At 56.3% G+C, this 16,305-nt stretch overlaps 1 protein-coding gene across 1 annotated transcript in view; it reads left to right on the forward strand.

The window, feature by feature from the left end:
* Positions 1 to 14,630, forward strand: part of syvn1 (synovial apoptosis inhibitor 1, synoviolin) — a 57,706-nt gene extending 43,076 nt beyond the window's left edge. The window contains 5 exon segments of the mRNA XM_078427921.1: positions 116 to 179; positions 5,472 to 5,627; positions 9,566 to 9,752; positions 11,845 to 12,008; positions 12,909 to 14,630. Of these exon segments, the coding sequence (XP_078284047.1) occupies positions 116 to 179; positions 5,472 to 5,627; positions 9,566 to 9,752; positions 11,845 to 12,008; positions 12,909 to 13,078 (741 nt within the window). The 3' untranslated portion in view covers positions 13,079 to 14,630.
* Positions 14,631 to 16,305: the final 1,675 nt, after the last annotated feature.

The following is a 16,305-nucleotide window of genomic DNA, read 5'->3' on the forward strand; positions in this document are numbered from 1 at the left end:
CACGCTCCCCACCCCCACGCTCCCCACCCACGATCCCCACTCCCACCCCCCCACGCTCCCCCACCCCCACGCTCCACACTCCCCCACCCCCACGCTCCCCCACCCCCACGCTCCCCCACCCCCACGCTCCCCCAACCCCACGCTCCCCAACCCCCACGCTCCCACCCCCACACTCTCCCCTCCCACCCCCCACTCTCCCCTCCCACCCCCACACTCCCGCTCCCGCCCTCCCCACCCCCACCTCTCCACCCCCCACCGTTCAGTTTGATTTCTTGTGCAAAGCTCTCGTCGTCTGCTAGCCAGTCAGCAGAAAGACAACTCTACCGGTAGAGTTGCCTCCTTACAGCGAATGCAGCGCCGGAGACCCGGGTTCACGCCCGACTACGGCGCTGTCTGCACGGGAGTTTACACGTTCTCCCCGTGAGCCGCGTGGTTTTCTCCGAGATCTTCGGTTTCCTCCCACACTCCAAAGACGTGCAGGTTTGTAGGTTAATTGGCTGGTGTAAATGTAAGAATTGTCCCTAGTGGGTGTAGGATAGTGTTGGTGTGCGGGGATCGCTGGTCGGCATGGACCCGGTTGGCCGAAGGGCCTGTTTCCGCGCTGTATCTCTAAACTAACACCACTTACAATGTACAGATACATGATAAGGAATAATATGTGTAAGAAAATAACTGCAGATGCAGGTACAAATCGAAGGTATTTCTTCACAAAATGCTGGAGTAACTCAGCAGGTCAGGCAGCATCTCAGGAGAGAAGGAATGGGTGACGTTTCGGGTCGAGACCCTTCTTCAGTCTGAAGAAGGGTCTCGACCCGAACATCGCCCATTCCTTCTCTCCTGAGATGCTGCCTGACCTGCTGAGTTACTCCAGCATTTTGTGAATAAATACCTTTGATAAAGGAATTATGTTCAGTGCAAGGTAAAGCCAGCAAAGTCCGATCAAGGACGGTCCGAGGGGTCCCCGAAGAGGTTGATGGGAGGTCAGGACTGCTCTTTGTTGTGTGTAGGATGGTTCGGTTGCCTGATAACAGCTGGGAAGAAACTATAATGCTCGTGAACTAGGCTTGTATACACTGGAATTTAGAAGGATGGTTGGAGATCTTATCGAAACGTATAAGATTATTAAGGGGTTGGACACGTTAGAGGAAGGAAACATGTTCCCAATGTTGGGGGAGTCCAGAACCAGGGGCCACAGTTTAAGAATAAGGGGTCGGCCATTTAGAACTGAGATGAGGAAAAACTTTTTCAGTCAGAGAGTGGAATTCTCTGCCTCAGAAGGCAGTGGAGGCCGATTCTCTGATGCATTCAAGAGAGAACTAGATAGAGCTCTTAAGGATAGCGGAGTCAGGGGGTATGGGGAGAAAGCAGGAACGGGGTACTGATTGAGAATGATCAGCCATGATCACATTGAATGGCGGTGCTGGCTCGAAGGGCCGAATGGCCTCCTCCTGCACCTATTGTCTATTGAACGGGGTGATCGCTGGTCTGCACGGGCTCGGCGGGCCGAAGGAGCCTGTACAGTTCTAGTTTCTAAAGGAAGAAGAAACAGTTTAGTTTATTGTCATGTGTACTGAGGTACAGTGAGAAGCTTTGTCGTTGCGCGCTGTCCAGTCAGCGGAAAGACAGCACACGGTTACAATGGAGCCGCCCACAGTGTACAGACACGGGGTAAAGGGAACAACGTTCAGTGCGAGGTAAAGCCCGATCGAGGATAGTCCGAGGGTCTCCAATGAGGTCGGGACCTCTCTCTAGTTGGTGAGAGGACGGTTCAGTTGCCTGATAACAGCCGGGAAGAAACTGCCCCTGAATCTGGAGGTGTGCGCGCGTTCACACTTCTGTACCTCTTGCCCCGATGGGAGAGGGGAGGAGGAGGGGGTGAGACCGGGGGGGGGTGTGAGACTGGTCCGTGATGATGCTGCTGGCCTCGCCGAGGCAGCGTGAGGTGTGGATGGAGTCGGTGGACGGGCGGTGGGGAGGGGGGGAAGGAGTGTGGGGGGGGGGAGTGTGTGTGAGGGGGAGTGTGTGTGAGGGGGGGACAGTGTGTGGGGGGAGGAGTGGGGGGGGGAGAGTGCGTGGGGGGGTGCGTAATGTGGGGAAGTGTGGGGGGGGAGAGTGTGTGGGGGGGAGAGTGCGTGGGGTGGGGTGCGTAGTGGGGGGGGGAGAGTGTGTGTGGGGGGGGAGAGAGTGTGTGGGGAGGGGGGAGTGTGGGGGGGTTGGGGGAGTGTGTGGTGGGGGAGGAGTGTGTGGGGGGGAGGAGTGGTGTGGGGGGGTTGGGGGTGTGGGGGGGGGGAGGAGTGTGTGGGGGGGAGGAGTGTGTGGGGGGGGAGGAGTGTGTGGGGGGGAGGAGTGTGTGGGGGGGAGGAGTGTGTGGGGGGGAGGAGTGTGTGGTGGGGGGAGGAGTGTGTGGGGGGGTTGGGGGAGTGTGTGGGGGGGGAGGAGTGTGTGGGGGGGAGGAGTGTGTGGTGGGGGGGGAGGGAGTGGGTGGGGGGAGGGGGTGGTGGGGGGAGGGAGTGGGTGGTGGGGAGGGGGCGGTAAGTTGGTGGGTGGGGAGGGAAATGTGGGGGGGTAGGTTGGTTCTGGGGTGTTGGCAGCCTGGGCTGCGGTCCACAATTCGCTACGATTGCCCGCGGCCTTCGGGGCAGGGCGCTGCTCCCCAGACCGTGCCGCGGCGCGTCCGAGGCCGAGAGAGAGAGAGAAGAATCCGTGATTGGAACGGGTGTCGAGGGGTTACGGGGGAGAAGGCACGGAAATGGGATTAGGCGAGGCCCACAGGAAATGCCAGCATTAGGAAGGCCGAGATCGGTCACAATTGAATGGCGCAGCGGCCTCGATGGGCCGAATGGCCTGATTCTACTCCAAAGACCTGCGAACTTGCATTCTGAGGTGTACTGGGAGTTAGGCCGAAAGAAAAACGAAGCGATCGCCCAGCCTGCGCTTTGAGAGAGAGGGGGGGAGAGGGGAATAGGTGCAGGAGGAGGACCATTCGGCCCTTTGAGCCAGCACCGCCATTCAATGTGATCATGGCCGATCATCTCTTCTCTCTCTCTTTCTTTCTCTCGCTCTCTTTCTTTCTCTCTCTCTTTCTCTCTCCCTTTCTCCCCCCCTCTTTCTCTCACCTCCCCTCTCTCTCTCCCCTCTCCCCCCTCTCTCTCCCCCTCCTCTCTCCCCCTCCTCTCTCCCCCCTCCTCTCTCCCCCTCCTCTCTCCCCCTCCTCTCTCCCCCTCCTCTCTCCCCCCTCCTCTCTCCCCCCTCCTCTCTCCCCCTCCTCTCTCCTCCCCCTCCTCTCTCCCCCCTCCTCTCTCCCCCTCCTCTCTCCCCCCTCCTCCTCTCCCCCTCCTCTCTCCCCCTCCTCTCTCCCCCCTCCTCTCTCCCCCTCCTCTCTCCCCCTCCTCTCTCCCCCTCCTCTCTCCCCCTCCTCTCTCCCCCTCCTCTCTCCCCCTCCTCTCTCCCCCCTCCTCTCTCCCCCTCCTCTCTCCCCCTCCTCTCTCCCCCTCCTCTCTCCCCCTCCTCTCTCCCCCTCCTCTCTCCCCCTCCCTCTCCCCCTCCTCTCTCCCCCCTCCTCTCTCCCCCTCCTCTCTCCCCCTCTCTCCCCCTCTCTCCCCCTCTCTCCCCTCTCTCTCCCTCTCACCTCCCTCTCCTCTCTCTCTCTCTCTCTCTCTCTCTCTCTCTCTCTCTCTCTCTCTCTCTCTCTCTCTCTCTCTCTCTCTCTCTCTCTCTCTCTCTCCCCCTCTCCCCCTCTCCCCCTCTCCCTCCCTCTCTCCCTCTCCCCCCTCCCTCCCTCTTTCCTTCTCCCCTCTCTCTCTCTTTCCCTCTCCCCCTCTCCCCTTCTCCCCCTCTCTCTCTCTCTCTCTCTCTCCCTCCTGTTGCAGGCAGGGTCTCCGTCACCCCCCCCCCCCATGTGACCTCACAGAGGGGCAACCCGCCCACCCCCTCTAACGTGCGGTCAGGCCCGAGCCAGGTCACAGTCCCCAGGCAGAGTTGGAGAAGGCCCCTGGGGCGCTGGCATCGTATCTCCATCAGTTCCCCGTCTCTCCTTCGATGTGTCGATGGAATCAAAAAGCGTCCGAGCGCGCGAGAAGCGCAGAAAGGCAGCGACCAAGAGTCTCTCGAAAACCCACATCGATGGTGAGGCTTTACGAGAGAGTGATGCCAGGAATGAGAGGGTTTATTTCGACGGGGCTAGAATCTCAAAGCAGGGATGTAATGTCGAGGCTCTGTGAACCGCTGGTCGGACCACGTGTGGAATATTGTGAGCCATTTTGGCAAAGATAACAGAGCGAAGCAAGATGGACCACTCCATCGAAATCGCCTACACTGAAGTGCAGTGCGCAAAGGAGCCATTTTAGTAAGCAAAACCCCACCATTTTAGTAAGCAAACCCCACCATTTAGTAAGCAAACCCCACCATTTTAGTAAGCAAAACCCACCATTTTAGTAAGCAAAACCCCACCATTTTAGTAAGCAAAACCCACCATTTTAGTAAGCAAACCATACCATTTTAGTGAGCAAACCCCACCATTTTAGTAAGCAAAACCCCACCATTTTAGTAAGCAAAACCACACCATTTTAGTATGCAAAACCCCACCATTTTAGTATGCAAAACCCCACCATTTTAGTAAGCAAAACCCGCCGTTCGCTCTGCCTCTTGCAGTGCAATCAGTGTTGTGGGGGGACAGCGTGTGTGATGATACCATTAAAATGCAGAATACATCTCATCTATCAATTCACAGATTTTTGTTTTTCTTTTTAAATGTTTCTGCAAGTTTCTGCCCACTAAAATGGCCGCCGTGACGCACTACGTTTTTTAGGGTCGAGTGGTCTGCCTTGCTCTGCTCTGTTATCTTTGGTTTTGGGGCCCCGTGTCTGAGGAAGGGCGTGCTGGCTCTGGAGAGGGTCCAGAGGAGGTTCACGAGAACGATCCCAGGAATGAGTGGGTTAAGACATGACGATGAGCGTTTGTCGGCACTGGGCCTGCACTCGCTGGAGTTTGGAAGGACGGGGGGGTTTGGTTTAATGACGATACGGCGCGCAAACAGCAGGCCCTTCGGCCCAGCGAGTCCGCGCCGACCAGCGATCCCCGCGCATTAACGCCGCCCAACAATCTAGGGAGCAATTTTTTAAACATTTCTCCAAGCCAATTAACCTACAAACCTGGACGTCTTTGGAGTGAGGGAGGAAACCGGAGCGCCCGGAGAAAACCCATGGGGAGAACGTACAAACTCCGTACAGACAGCACCCGTGGTCGTGATCGAACCCGGGTTTCTGGCGCTGTGAGGCGGCAGTCCCGCTACCCCACTCTAAACAATATAATAAACAAAAAAGAAATTCTATATATATATATATGTACACGTACACGCAGGCGTACACACTCAGACGTACACACGCGCACACACACACGCGCACACACACACGCGCACACACACACACACGTCTGCTTTGATTAATTAACAATGCCTGTTTGATTTTCTTTCAAAACTCCAGCCGCTACTGGCGATTCCTCACGGACCGGAGACGCCATGGCAGGGCCCGGCTTGGAAGCACCGCCCGCGGGCTCGATCCCAGGATTTCCTTTCACATTCCCACCGTTCCCAACGGCTCCGTGGGTGGGAATGCCGCCACCTCCGTTCGGTAAGGGTGAAAGGGGTGGGCGTGCGTGCTTGCCGAGGGCTTCCCGCGCCCCCTTTAAACCTGTCAATGCGAGCTCCACACTTCGCCGCGCCCTTTAAGCCTGTCTGTGAGGGGCCCCACACTTCCCCACGCCCCCTTAAGCCTGTCTGTGCGGGCCCCACGTTTCCACGCGCCCCCTTTAACCCTGTCTGTGCGGCCCCATACTTCCCTGCACCCCCTTTAAGCCTGTTGGTGTGGCCTCCCACTTCTCCGTGCCCCCTTTAAGCCTGTCTGTGTGGCCCCATACTTCCCCGCGCCCCCTTTAAGCCTGTCTGCATCCCCATACTTTCCCGCGCCCCCTTTAACCCTGTCTGTGTGGGCCCATACTTCCCCGCGCCCCCTTTAAGCTTGTCAGTGTGGCCCCCACACTTCCCTGCGCCCCCTTTAAGACTGTCTGCGGGGCCCACGCTTCCACGCGCCCCCTTTAACCCTGTCTGTGCGGCCCCATACTTCCCCGCGCCCCCTTTAACCCTGTCTGTGTGGGCCCATACTTCCCCGCGCCCCCTTTAAGCTTGTCAGTGTGGCCCCCACACTTCCCCGCGACCCCTTTAAGCCTGTCTGTGCGGGGCCCACGCTTCCACGCGCCCTCTTTAACCCTGTCTGTGCGGCCCCATACTTCCCCGCGCCCCCTTTAAGCCTGTCAGTGTGCCCATCTTCCCAGCCTCCTTCCACACTTCCCTGCGCCCCCTTTAAGCCTGTCTGTGTGGGCCCATACTTCCCCGTGCCCCCTTTAAGCTTGTCAGTGTGACCCCAACCTTCCCCGCGCCCCCTTTAAGCTGTCTGTGCGGGGCCCATACTTCCCCGCGCCCCCTTTAAGCCTGTTGGTGCGCCCCCACTTCCCAGTTCCTTCCACACTTCCCCGCGCCGCCTTTAAGCCTGTCTGTGCGGGCCCCACACTTTCCCGCGCCCCCTTTAAGCCTGTCGGTGTGGCCCCCACACTTTCCCACGCCCCCTTTAAGCCTGTCTGTGAGGGCCCCACACTTCCGCGCGCCTCCTTCAAGCCTGTCTGTGTGGCCCCCCCCATTATTCCCCATTGCCAGAGTAAGGCCACAAACAAACTGGAGGAACAGCGCCTCTTATTCCACTTGGGTAGCTCGCAACCCAACTGCGTGAACATTGAATTCTCCGGCTTTAAGTAACCTCTACAATACGCTGGAGTTCAGAAGACTGTTGGGGGGGACCTTATTGAAACGTGCCAAACAATGGGCGGCCTGGATAGAGTGGATGTGGAGAGGATGTTTCCACTAGTGGGAGAGTCTAGGACCAGAGGGCACGGCCTCAGAATTAAAGGACGTTCCTTTAGGAAGGAGACGAGGAGGAATTTCTTCAGTCAGAGGGCGGTGAATCTGTGGGATTCGTTGCCACAGACGGCTGTGGAGGCCACAAGTCAGTGGGTATATTTAATGGAGAGATAGATAGATTCTTGATTAGTGCGGGTGTCGGGTGTTACGGGGAGAAGGCAGGAGAATGGGGTTCAAGATTTCAAGATCAATTTATTGCCACGTGTACCAATTAAGGTACCGTGAAATTTGAGTTACCACACGGCCATCCTGAGTGAAAAGCAACAAGACACACAGCCGCACAAAGTAAAATTTAACATAAACATCCACCATAGCGGATTCCACATTCCTCACTGTGATGATCAGCCATGATCACATTGAATGGCGGTGCGTACAGGCTCGAAGGGCCGAATGGCCTCCTCCTGCACCTATTGTCTATTGGAAGGCAACAAAGTTCAAACATCTTCCTCTTGGTTAGGAGAGATAGATCACCCTTGATTGAATGGTGGTGTAGGCTTGATGGGCCGAATGGCCTAATTCTGCTCCTATCACATGATAAAGCCCCTCCCCTCCCTCCCCGCCCGTTCCCCTCTTCACCTCCGTTCCGAGACAGTTCGCTCCTCGTTCGTGAACTCTTACCATTGCCGACGTTCGGTCGTGGACCGTCCACGCTGTGGGCGACCGCCAAGAAGGCAGGTTGGTCCCTCTCCGATACGAGACTACACGACACAGCCCGGGTACCTGGTGTTGCAAGGCAGCAGCTGGGCCTCAGTGCCGCCCGGTACTTGAGTCCGACTTTGTTGCCTTTGTGTAGGAGTAGAAACTGCAGATGTTGGTTTAAATCGAAGGTGGGCACAAAATGCTGGAGTGACCCAGCGGGTCAGTCAGGCAGCACCTCGGGAGAGAAGGAATGGACGACCATCAGGTCTCGACCCGAAATGTCGCCCGTTCCTTCTCTCCCGAGATGCTGCCTGACTGCCCCGCTGAGTTACTCCAACATTTTGTGTCTGCCTTTGTCGTATCTTTGTGTAGAGTAGAGCCCTTCGACCCAACCTGCCAACACGTCCCAGCTACACTAGTCCCACCAGCCCGCGTTTGGTTCATATCCCTCCAAACCTGTCCTATCCCTAGCCATGTACCTGTCCAACTGTTTCCTAAACGTTGGGATAGTCCCAGCCTCAACTACCTCCTCCGGCAGCTCGTTCCATACACCCGCCACCCTCTGTGTGGAAAAAGTTACCCCTCAGATTCCTATTGAATCTTTTCCCCTTCACCTTGAACCTATTTCCTCTGGTCCTCGATTTCCCCCCCAACCTCTGGGCAAGAGACTCTGTGCTATTCCTCTCATGATTTTGTACACCTCTAAGATCTCCTCTCATCCTCCAGCGCTCCAGGGAATAGAGACCCAGCCTGCTCAACCTCTCCCTGTAGCTCACACCCTCTAGTCCTGGCAACATCCTCGTGAATCTTCGCTGAACCCTTTCAAGCTTGACCTTTTTTCCTGTAACACGGTGCCCCGAACATAGAAACATAGAAAATAGGTGCAGGAGGAGGCCATTTTGGCCCTTCGAGCCAGCACCGCCATTCATTGTGATCATGGCTGATCATCCACAATCAGTAACCCATGCCTGCCTTCTCCCCGTATCCCTTGATTCCGCTAGCCCCTAGAGCTCGATATAACTCTCGTTTAAATTCATCCAGTGAATTGGCCTCCACTGCCTTCTGTGGCAGAGAATTCCACAGATTCACAACTCTGGGTGAAAAAGTTTTTTTTTCTCGCCTCAGTTTTAAAAGGCCTCCCCTTTATTCTTAGACTGTGTGTGTGTGGCCCCTGGTTCTGGACTCCCCCAACATTGGGAACATTTTTCCTGCATCTAGCTTGTCCAGTCCTTTTATAATTTTATACGTCTCTATAAGATCCCCTCTCATCCTTCTAAACATTTTTTCTGCATCTGGAACTGACCGCAGTTCATCGTACTGTCTGATCATGAAATGTTTTAGAAGGATGAGAGGAGATCTTATCGAAACGTATAAGATTATTAAGGGGTTGGACACGTTAGAGGCAGGAAACATGTTCCCAATGTTGGGGGAGTCCAGAACCAGGGGCCACAGTTTAAGAATAAGGGGTAGGTCATTTACAACGGAGACGAGGAAAAACCTTTTCAGTCAGAGAGTTGTGAATCTGTGGAATTCTCTGCCTCAGAAGGCATTGGAGGGCAATTATCTGAATGCATTCAAGAGAGAGCTAGATAGAGCTCTTAAGGATAGCAGAGTCAGGGGGTATGGGGAGAAGGCAGGAACGGGGTACTGATTGAGAATGATCAGCCATGATCACATTGAATGGCGGTGGTGCCTCGAAGGGCCGAATGGCCTCCTCCTGCACCTGTTGTCTATCCTAAATATTTTTCCTGCTTCTAGCTTGTCTAGTCCTTTTATAATTTTATACGTCTCTATAAGATTCCCCTCTCATCCTTCTAAACATTTTTCCTGCATCTGGAACTGACCGCAGTTCATCGTACTGTCTGATCTGAACAAAGCTTGCCAACTGTATCTGTAGGTGATGAGAATAAACCTAAAGCTCTTCTCTTTCCCCCCCCCCCCCCCCCCCCCCTCCCTTAGCGATGCCTCCGATGCCGATGCCCCCGTCCGGGTTTTCCGGGCTGACGGACGAAGAGCTGCGTGCGATGGAAGGCCAGGAGCGGCAGAACCTGGAGGCCCGGCTCCAGTGCCTGCAGAACATCCACACGCTGCTCGACGCCGCCATGGTCCAGATCCACCAGTACCTCTCCGTGGTGGCCACACTCAGGTGGGCATTGGGGGGCCGCAGGCCCTTCGGCCCACCGCGTCGGTGCCGAACGCCATATCAAAGTCAAACTGATCTCCGCGTGATCCATGTCCCGCCATTCCCTACACTTCCTTGTGCCGATCCAAAAGCCTCTTAAACGACACAGCGCAGAACAAGCCTTTCGTCTAGGGTTGCCAACTGTCCTGTATTAGCCGGGACATCCCGTATTTTGGGCTAAATTGGTTTGTCCCCTACAGGACTGCCCTTGTCCCGTATTAGGCCCGGGGGGGTGCTGTAGGCCCGGGGCAAGTGTAGGCCCGGGGAACAAGTGTAGGCCCGGGGGGGCAAGTGTAGGCCCGGGGGGGCAAGTGTAGGCCCGGGGGGGCAAGTGTAGGCCCGGGGGGACAAGTGTAGGCCCGGGGGGACAAGTGTAGGCCCGGGGTACAAGTGTAGGCCCGGGGGAGCAAGTGTAGGCCCGGGGCAAGTGTAGGCCCGGGGGGACAAGTGTAGGCCCGGGGGACAAGTGTAGGCCCGGGGGGAGAAGTGAAGGCCCGGGGGGACAAGTGGAGGCCCGGGGGACAAGTGTAGGCCCGGGGGGGGGCGGGGCAAGTGTAGGCTCGGGGGACAAGTGTAGGCCCGGGCGCCGCCTAAAGGAAGGTTGCGTAGCAATCCGCCTGTCGGCCCGGGCGGCCGCCATTGGTAGAGCGGGAGCGCGCGGCCGCTGGCTGGGTGAGGTCACGCGGGGGCGCGGGGCGGTGACGTCACCTTTAGTCCCTTATTTGGGAGTGAGATAGTTGGCAACCCCTACTATCGGCCCACATTGTCCGAGCCATACATGACACCGTTAGACTAACCTCGGCCTGCACATGATCCATATCCCTTCATTCCCTCCACTTCCATCTGCCGATCTAAAAGACTCTTTTAAAACAGAAAATATAGCACAAGAACAAACCCTTCAACTCATAATGTTTGTGCTGAACATGAGATCAAGTCAAACTGATCTCTTCTGCCCCCCAGTGAGCCATATCCTTCCATTACCACCACTTCCATGTGCCTTTCCAAAAGCCTCTTAAAAAAACACAGCACAGAACAAGCCTTTCGGCCTACTTCGTGCCGAGCGTGAAGCCAAGTTAAAGTAGTCTCTGCCTCCATGTGATCCACGTTCCTCTCCAGCAAATTTGCAGATGACACAAAGCTGGTTGGCAGTGTGAACTGTGAGGAAGATGCTATGAGGTTGCAGGGTGACTTGGACAGGTTGTGTGAGTGAGTGGGCGGATGCATGGCAGATGCAGTTTAATGTGGATAAGTGTGAGGTTATCCACTTTGGTGGCAAGAATAGGAAGGCAGATTATTATCTGAATGGTGTCAAGTTAGGAAAAGGGGACGTACAACGAGATCTGGGTGTCCTAGTGCATCAGTCACTGAAAGGAAGCATGCAGGTACAGCAGGCAGTGAAGAAAGCCAATGGAATGTTGGCCTTCATAACAAGAGAAGTTAAGTATAGGAGCAAAGAGGTCCTTCTGCAGTTGTACAGGGCCCTAGTGAGACCGCACCTGGAGTACTGTGTGCAGTTTTGGTCTCCAAATTTGAGGAAGGATATTCTTGCTATTGAGGGCGTGCAGCGTAGGTTTACTAGGTTAATTCCTGGAATGGCGGGACTGTCGTATGTTGACAGACTGGAGCGACTAGGCTTGTATACACTGGAATTTAGAAGGATGAGAGGGGATCTTATTAAAACATATAAGATTATTAAGGGGTTGGACACGTTAGTGGCAGGAAACATGTTCCCAATGTTGGGGGAGTCCAGAACCAGGGGCCACACAGTTTAAGAATAAGGGGTCGGCCGTTTTGAACGGAGATGAGGAAAAACTTTCTCAGTCAGAGAGTTGTGAATCTGTGGAATTCGCTGCCTCGGAAAGCAGTGGAGGCCAATTCTCGACCCGCAACGTCACCCATTCCTTCTATCCAGAGATGCTGCCCGTCCCGCTGAGTTACTCCAGCGATTGTGCGTCTACCCAGTGACTGGGAGTCGGGCTGGGGAGAGTCTCGGTGTTCAGGGCTTCACTCTGCTGCCTCTCTCTCTCTCTCTCTCCCCCTCTCCCTCTCTCTCTAGCCCACCCAGGCCAACAGCGACTGACCGAGCGGCGCCCAGCACGGAGACGCCGGAGCCGGCATCGGGAGCGCAGGCGGGTTCGCCGGGAGCGTCTCCCCCTCCCCCTCCCGCTCCAGCGGCCGACAACACCCCGACGGAAGCGGCACCGACACCCGAGGAAATAGGTAAACCGCCACTTAGCGGCCGGCTGAATCACGCGAGGCTACACTTAGATAACGATAACCTCGATAACCGGAGTGTGTGTGTGTTATCTCTCCATTATGAACGAATTAATACTGTCGCACTTGACAAGTTGCAGTGAAAGTCTTCGTCTAGCCCCACCTAAGGTATGCGAAGAGTCGCCACCTAAAGGGCGGTGACAACGTTACAAGTTATCCCGCGCTGGGTCCTCCTGTGTTCACCCCATCCCCACGCCAGGTCCTCCTGTGTCCTCTCTTTCCCCTCCCCCTCCTCCCACACGGTGTTCCTCTTTTGCGGTCCCCCTCGCGCCGTGTCCTTTGATGTTCCCCCGGGCCGTGTCCTTAATGTTCCCCCGCGCCGTGTCCTATAATGTTCCCCCGGGCCGTGTCCCTTAATGTTCCCCCGCGCCGTGTTCTCCTTTAATGTTCCCCGCGCCGTATCCTTTAATGTTCCCCTGCGCCGTGTCCTTTAAATTTCCCCCAGGCCGTGTCCTTTAATGTTCCTCCGGGCCGTGTCCTTTAATGTTCCCCCGGGCCGTGTCCTTTAATGTTCCCCCGCGCCGTGTCCTTTAATGCGCTCCTCACGTCGGTTCCTCCTTTATGGTCCCTTCACACCAATTCTTCCCTTGTTCCTGGCGGTGGCTCTCAGACTGAAGAAGGGTCTCGACTCGAAACGTCACCCGCTCCTTCTCTCCAGAGATGCTGCCCGTCCCGCTGAGTTACGCCAGCGTTTTGTGTCTATCGCCGAGCACTGAATGGCGTCTGTGCCGGTCTCTTGTCGTTTAAGTTGGTGGGTGGGGGCGTCTGTACTTTGCGTGGTGCAGGAGGGGGGCAGGTGTCGACCACCAAGTGACCGTGTGTCTCCATCTTTCCCCCGGTGTGCAGGGCCGAGCGATCTGGAAGGGGCCGTGGGCTACACCGCGCCGGATTCGCCTCACCGCGGCGGGGACGACGACGACGCCATTGACGGGGACGGCCCCCTGGGGGAGCCCGACACGGCGGAACTGCGGCGGAGGCGGCTACGGAAGCTGGAGCAGCCCGGCGCGCCGATCTAACCGCTGGCTACCGACCTCGATGGTGGTGGTGGGGGGGAGGGGAAAGGCCAGGAAAGTCGACCGGGACGTGCGTGTGTGCGTGAGGGAAGTCTGGGTGGGGTCCTCGACCGGTTGCCCCGCCCGTGGCAACCCCGTGACATTGGCGCCAAGTGCCATCGACTCTCCGGCTAACCCGAGACCCAATCTTCATCGCTAATCCTCCACAAAGAGCGGGTTTACTCCAGTAAACCGTACACCAGCTGCCATCTCTTGTCCTGTCCTCTTCACTCGGACCGACCGAAACACCACTAGGCTTAGTTTTATTTTTCCTCTTTCTCTGTCTCTAAATCGTGGCTGGTCTGGATTTTGACATGGTCCTCAACGCCACCCCGCCAGGCTCTTCCACCCCCCCCCCCCCACCCTTTGATGATACCAGTTTCTCTCCGCCAAGCGCCCATGGGCTCGTGTGAACTAGGGCTGCCAACTTTCTCGCTCCCAAATAAGGGACAAAAGTTGACGTCACCCCCCGCCCGCGCCCCACCTGGCCTCACCCAGCCAGCGTCCACGTGCTTCCGCTCCACCAATGGCGGCCGCCCGGACCGGGAGGCGGGTTGCTACGCCACTTCCGTTAGGCGGCGCCCGGGCCTCCAGGCCTACACTGTCCGGGCCTAGTGTCCTGGCGTACAGCGGCTCCCGGGCCTACACTGTCTGGGCCTACAGCGCCACCCGGGCCTACAGTATCTGGGCCTACAGTGGCCCCCGGGCCTACAGTGGCCCCCGGGCCTACAGTGGCCCCCGGGCCTACAGTGTCCGGGCCTACAGTGTCCGGGCCTACAGCGCCCCCCCAGGCCTAATACGGGACAAACCCATTTAGCCCAATATGTGGGATGTCCCGCCTAATACGGGACAGTTGGCAACCCTAATGTGAACCCATCTGCATTGCTTCAGAGCCAAGCCCTGAAACCAATGGCAGCCCTTGTGGCTCATTCAGTGACATCCCATTATTTACCCCGGACAGAACTGCTTAGTTCCGAGCCGCTCCAGGCCTTTAGTGCACAGACTGACCGAGTCTGGCAGTGGGGAATGTCTGAAACCACTGTAGACGTGGAAGTTTTGTCCTGCTGCCGTTACAGGAACTTCCTTGACCCAGCATCTTCTCGTTCTAAGCCGGCCATTATTAACCCTCCTCGCTGTCACCGAAAACCAAAAACACAATCGATCGTCAGCATCTCTGGAGAGAAGGAGCGGGTGACGTTTCGGACCTTAGACCCATCTTCGGACCTGAAAGGTCGCACTTTCCTTCTCCCCAGAGATGCTGCCCGTCCCGCTGAGTCGTTCCAGCGTATCGCGTCCGATCTCCCGTCGTATACCAGCATCTGCAGTTCCTTCCGGAACATAATGCCGGAGGAACTTGGCAGGCCGGGCAGCAAACTGAGGAGGGAATTGGGCGGGTGACGTTTTCGGCCCACGATCCTCCCCATCAGTCTGAAGAAGAATATTTCCATCCCGACCCAAAATGGCGTCTGTCCACTCCCTCTGCAGATGCCGAGATTTGCTCCAAATTCCAGCACCCGCGGGATAGTTTAGAGATACAGCGCGGAAACGGGCCCTTTCGGCCCACCGGGTCCGCGCCGACCAGCGATCCCCGCACACTAACACTCTCCTACACCCACTGGGGGACAATGTTTACATTTATCAAGCCAATTAACCTACTAACCTGTACGTCTGGGCGGGCGGTCACGGTGGCGCAGCGGTAGAGTTGCCGCCTCACAGCGAATGCCCCGGGTTCGATCCCAACTGCGGGCGCCGTCTGTACGGAGTTTGCACGTTCTCCCCGTGACCTGCGTGGGTTTTCTCCGAGATCTTCGGTTTCCTCCCGCACTCCAAAGACGTGCAGGTTTGTAGGTTAATTGGCTGGGTAAAAATGTAAACATTGTCCCTCGTGGGTGCGGGATAGTGTTAGTGTGCGGGGATCGCTGGTCGGCGCGGACCCGGTGGGCCGAAGGGCCTGTTTCCGCGCTGTATCTCCAAACTAAACAGTTCCTCCCCTCTCCTTTGGCTGAATACTTGGAGCAGGTCACCTGGAAATAGTATTTTGCGAGACGGTTCGGAGGAAACGTAAGCCACTAAAAAAAAAATGTGCGGTGGTCTTCTGTTTATCCTTGAGTTTGACAGAGAGGAGATCTGGGGGAGCAATAATGTCGGGGAAGGAACCGCAGGTGCTGGTTTACGCCGAAGTGCCGGAGTAACTCGGCGGGACAGGAAGACTGGAGAGGAGGACTGGGCGACGTTTCGGGTCGGAAGAAGGTGTCTTGACCCGAAAACGTCCCCCCATTCCCCCTCGAAGGTTGGCACAAAATGCTGGAGTAACTCAGCGGGTCAGGCAGCATCTCTGGAGAGAAGGAATGGGTGACGTTTCTGGTCGGGACCCTTCTTCGTACTGAATTGCCACCCGTTCCTTCTCTCCCGAGACGCTGCCTGACCCGCTGAGTTACTCCACCATTTTGTGTCTACCTTCGATTTGAACCAGCGTCTGCAGTTTTCTTCCCCCCCCCCCCCCCCCCCAACCCATTCCACCAATCTAGAGATGCTGCCTGTCCCGCTGATTTACTCCGGCATTTTGTGTGTCTCGTTAATAATGTTCCCTGTCAGTTGCTTTGGATAGGGTATAAGAAAATAACTGCAGATGCTGGTACAAATCGATTTATTCACAAAATGCTGGAGTAACTCAGCGGGCCGGGCAGCATCTCGAGAGAGAAGGAATGGGTGACGTTTCGGGTGGAGACCCTTCTTCAGACTGATCAGATGGAAAGGGTGTCGTACAAGGAAAATGGGCCATCAATTACCTGAGAACATGGGTGATGAAACTAGCTCCAGGCTTTGGGATTAATGTCGCTGCTGGATTAACATCGATTTTTCCTTTGCTTCAAGCAGTTTAATTTTAGTTTGAGCCCTTGTCGAAGAATATTTTTCACTTTGAAGTTCGGTTGTTCATTGCACCTCTGTGTTTTTCGTGCGGGGGAGTTGCTGGAAAGGCTTTTGCAGGCCTGATCAGAGAGACTGTCACTCACCCCCCCCCCCCCCCCCCTTTGCTGTTTTGTTAGACGTGAGGCCCTCTTGTTCGAACCACAGGAGTTAGGAGCAAAAACGCTGCAACGTTTAATCGGCAGTTCGGTTGTGGATCTGTGGGGAGCGAGTTAGATAACGTGCGGGCAGATAATCGGGCAGTGCGGCTTTAGATCTGTAAC

Source organism: Rhinoraja longicauda, chromosome 34 (assembly GCF_053455715.1).
Source record: "Rhinoraja longicauda isolate Sanriku21f chromosome 34, sRhiLon1.1, whole genome shotgun sequence".
Classification (NCBI taxonomy): Eukaryota; Metazoa; Chordata; class Chondrichthyes; order Rajiformes; family Arhynchobatidae; genus Rhinoraja; species Rhinoraja longicauda.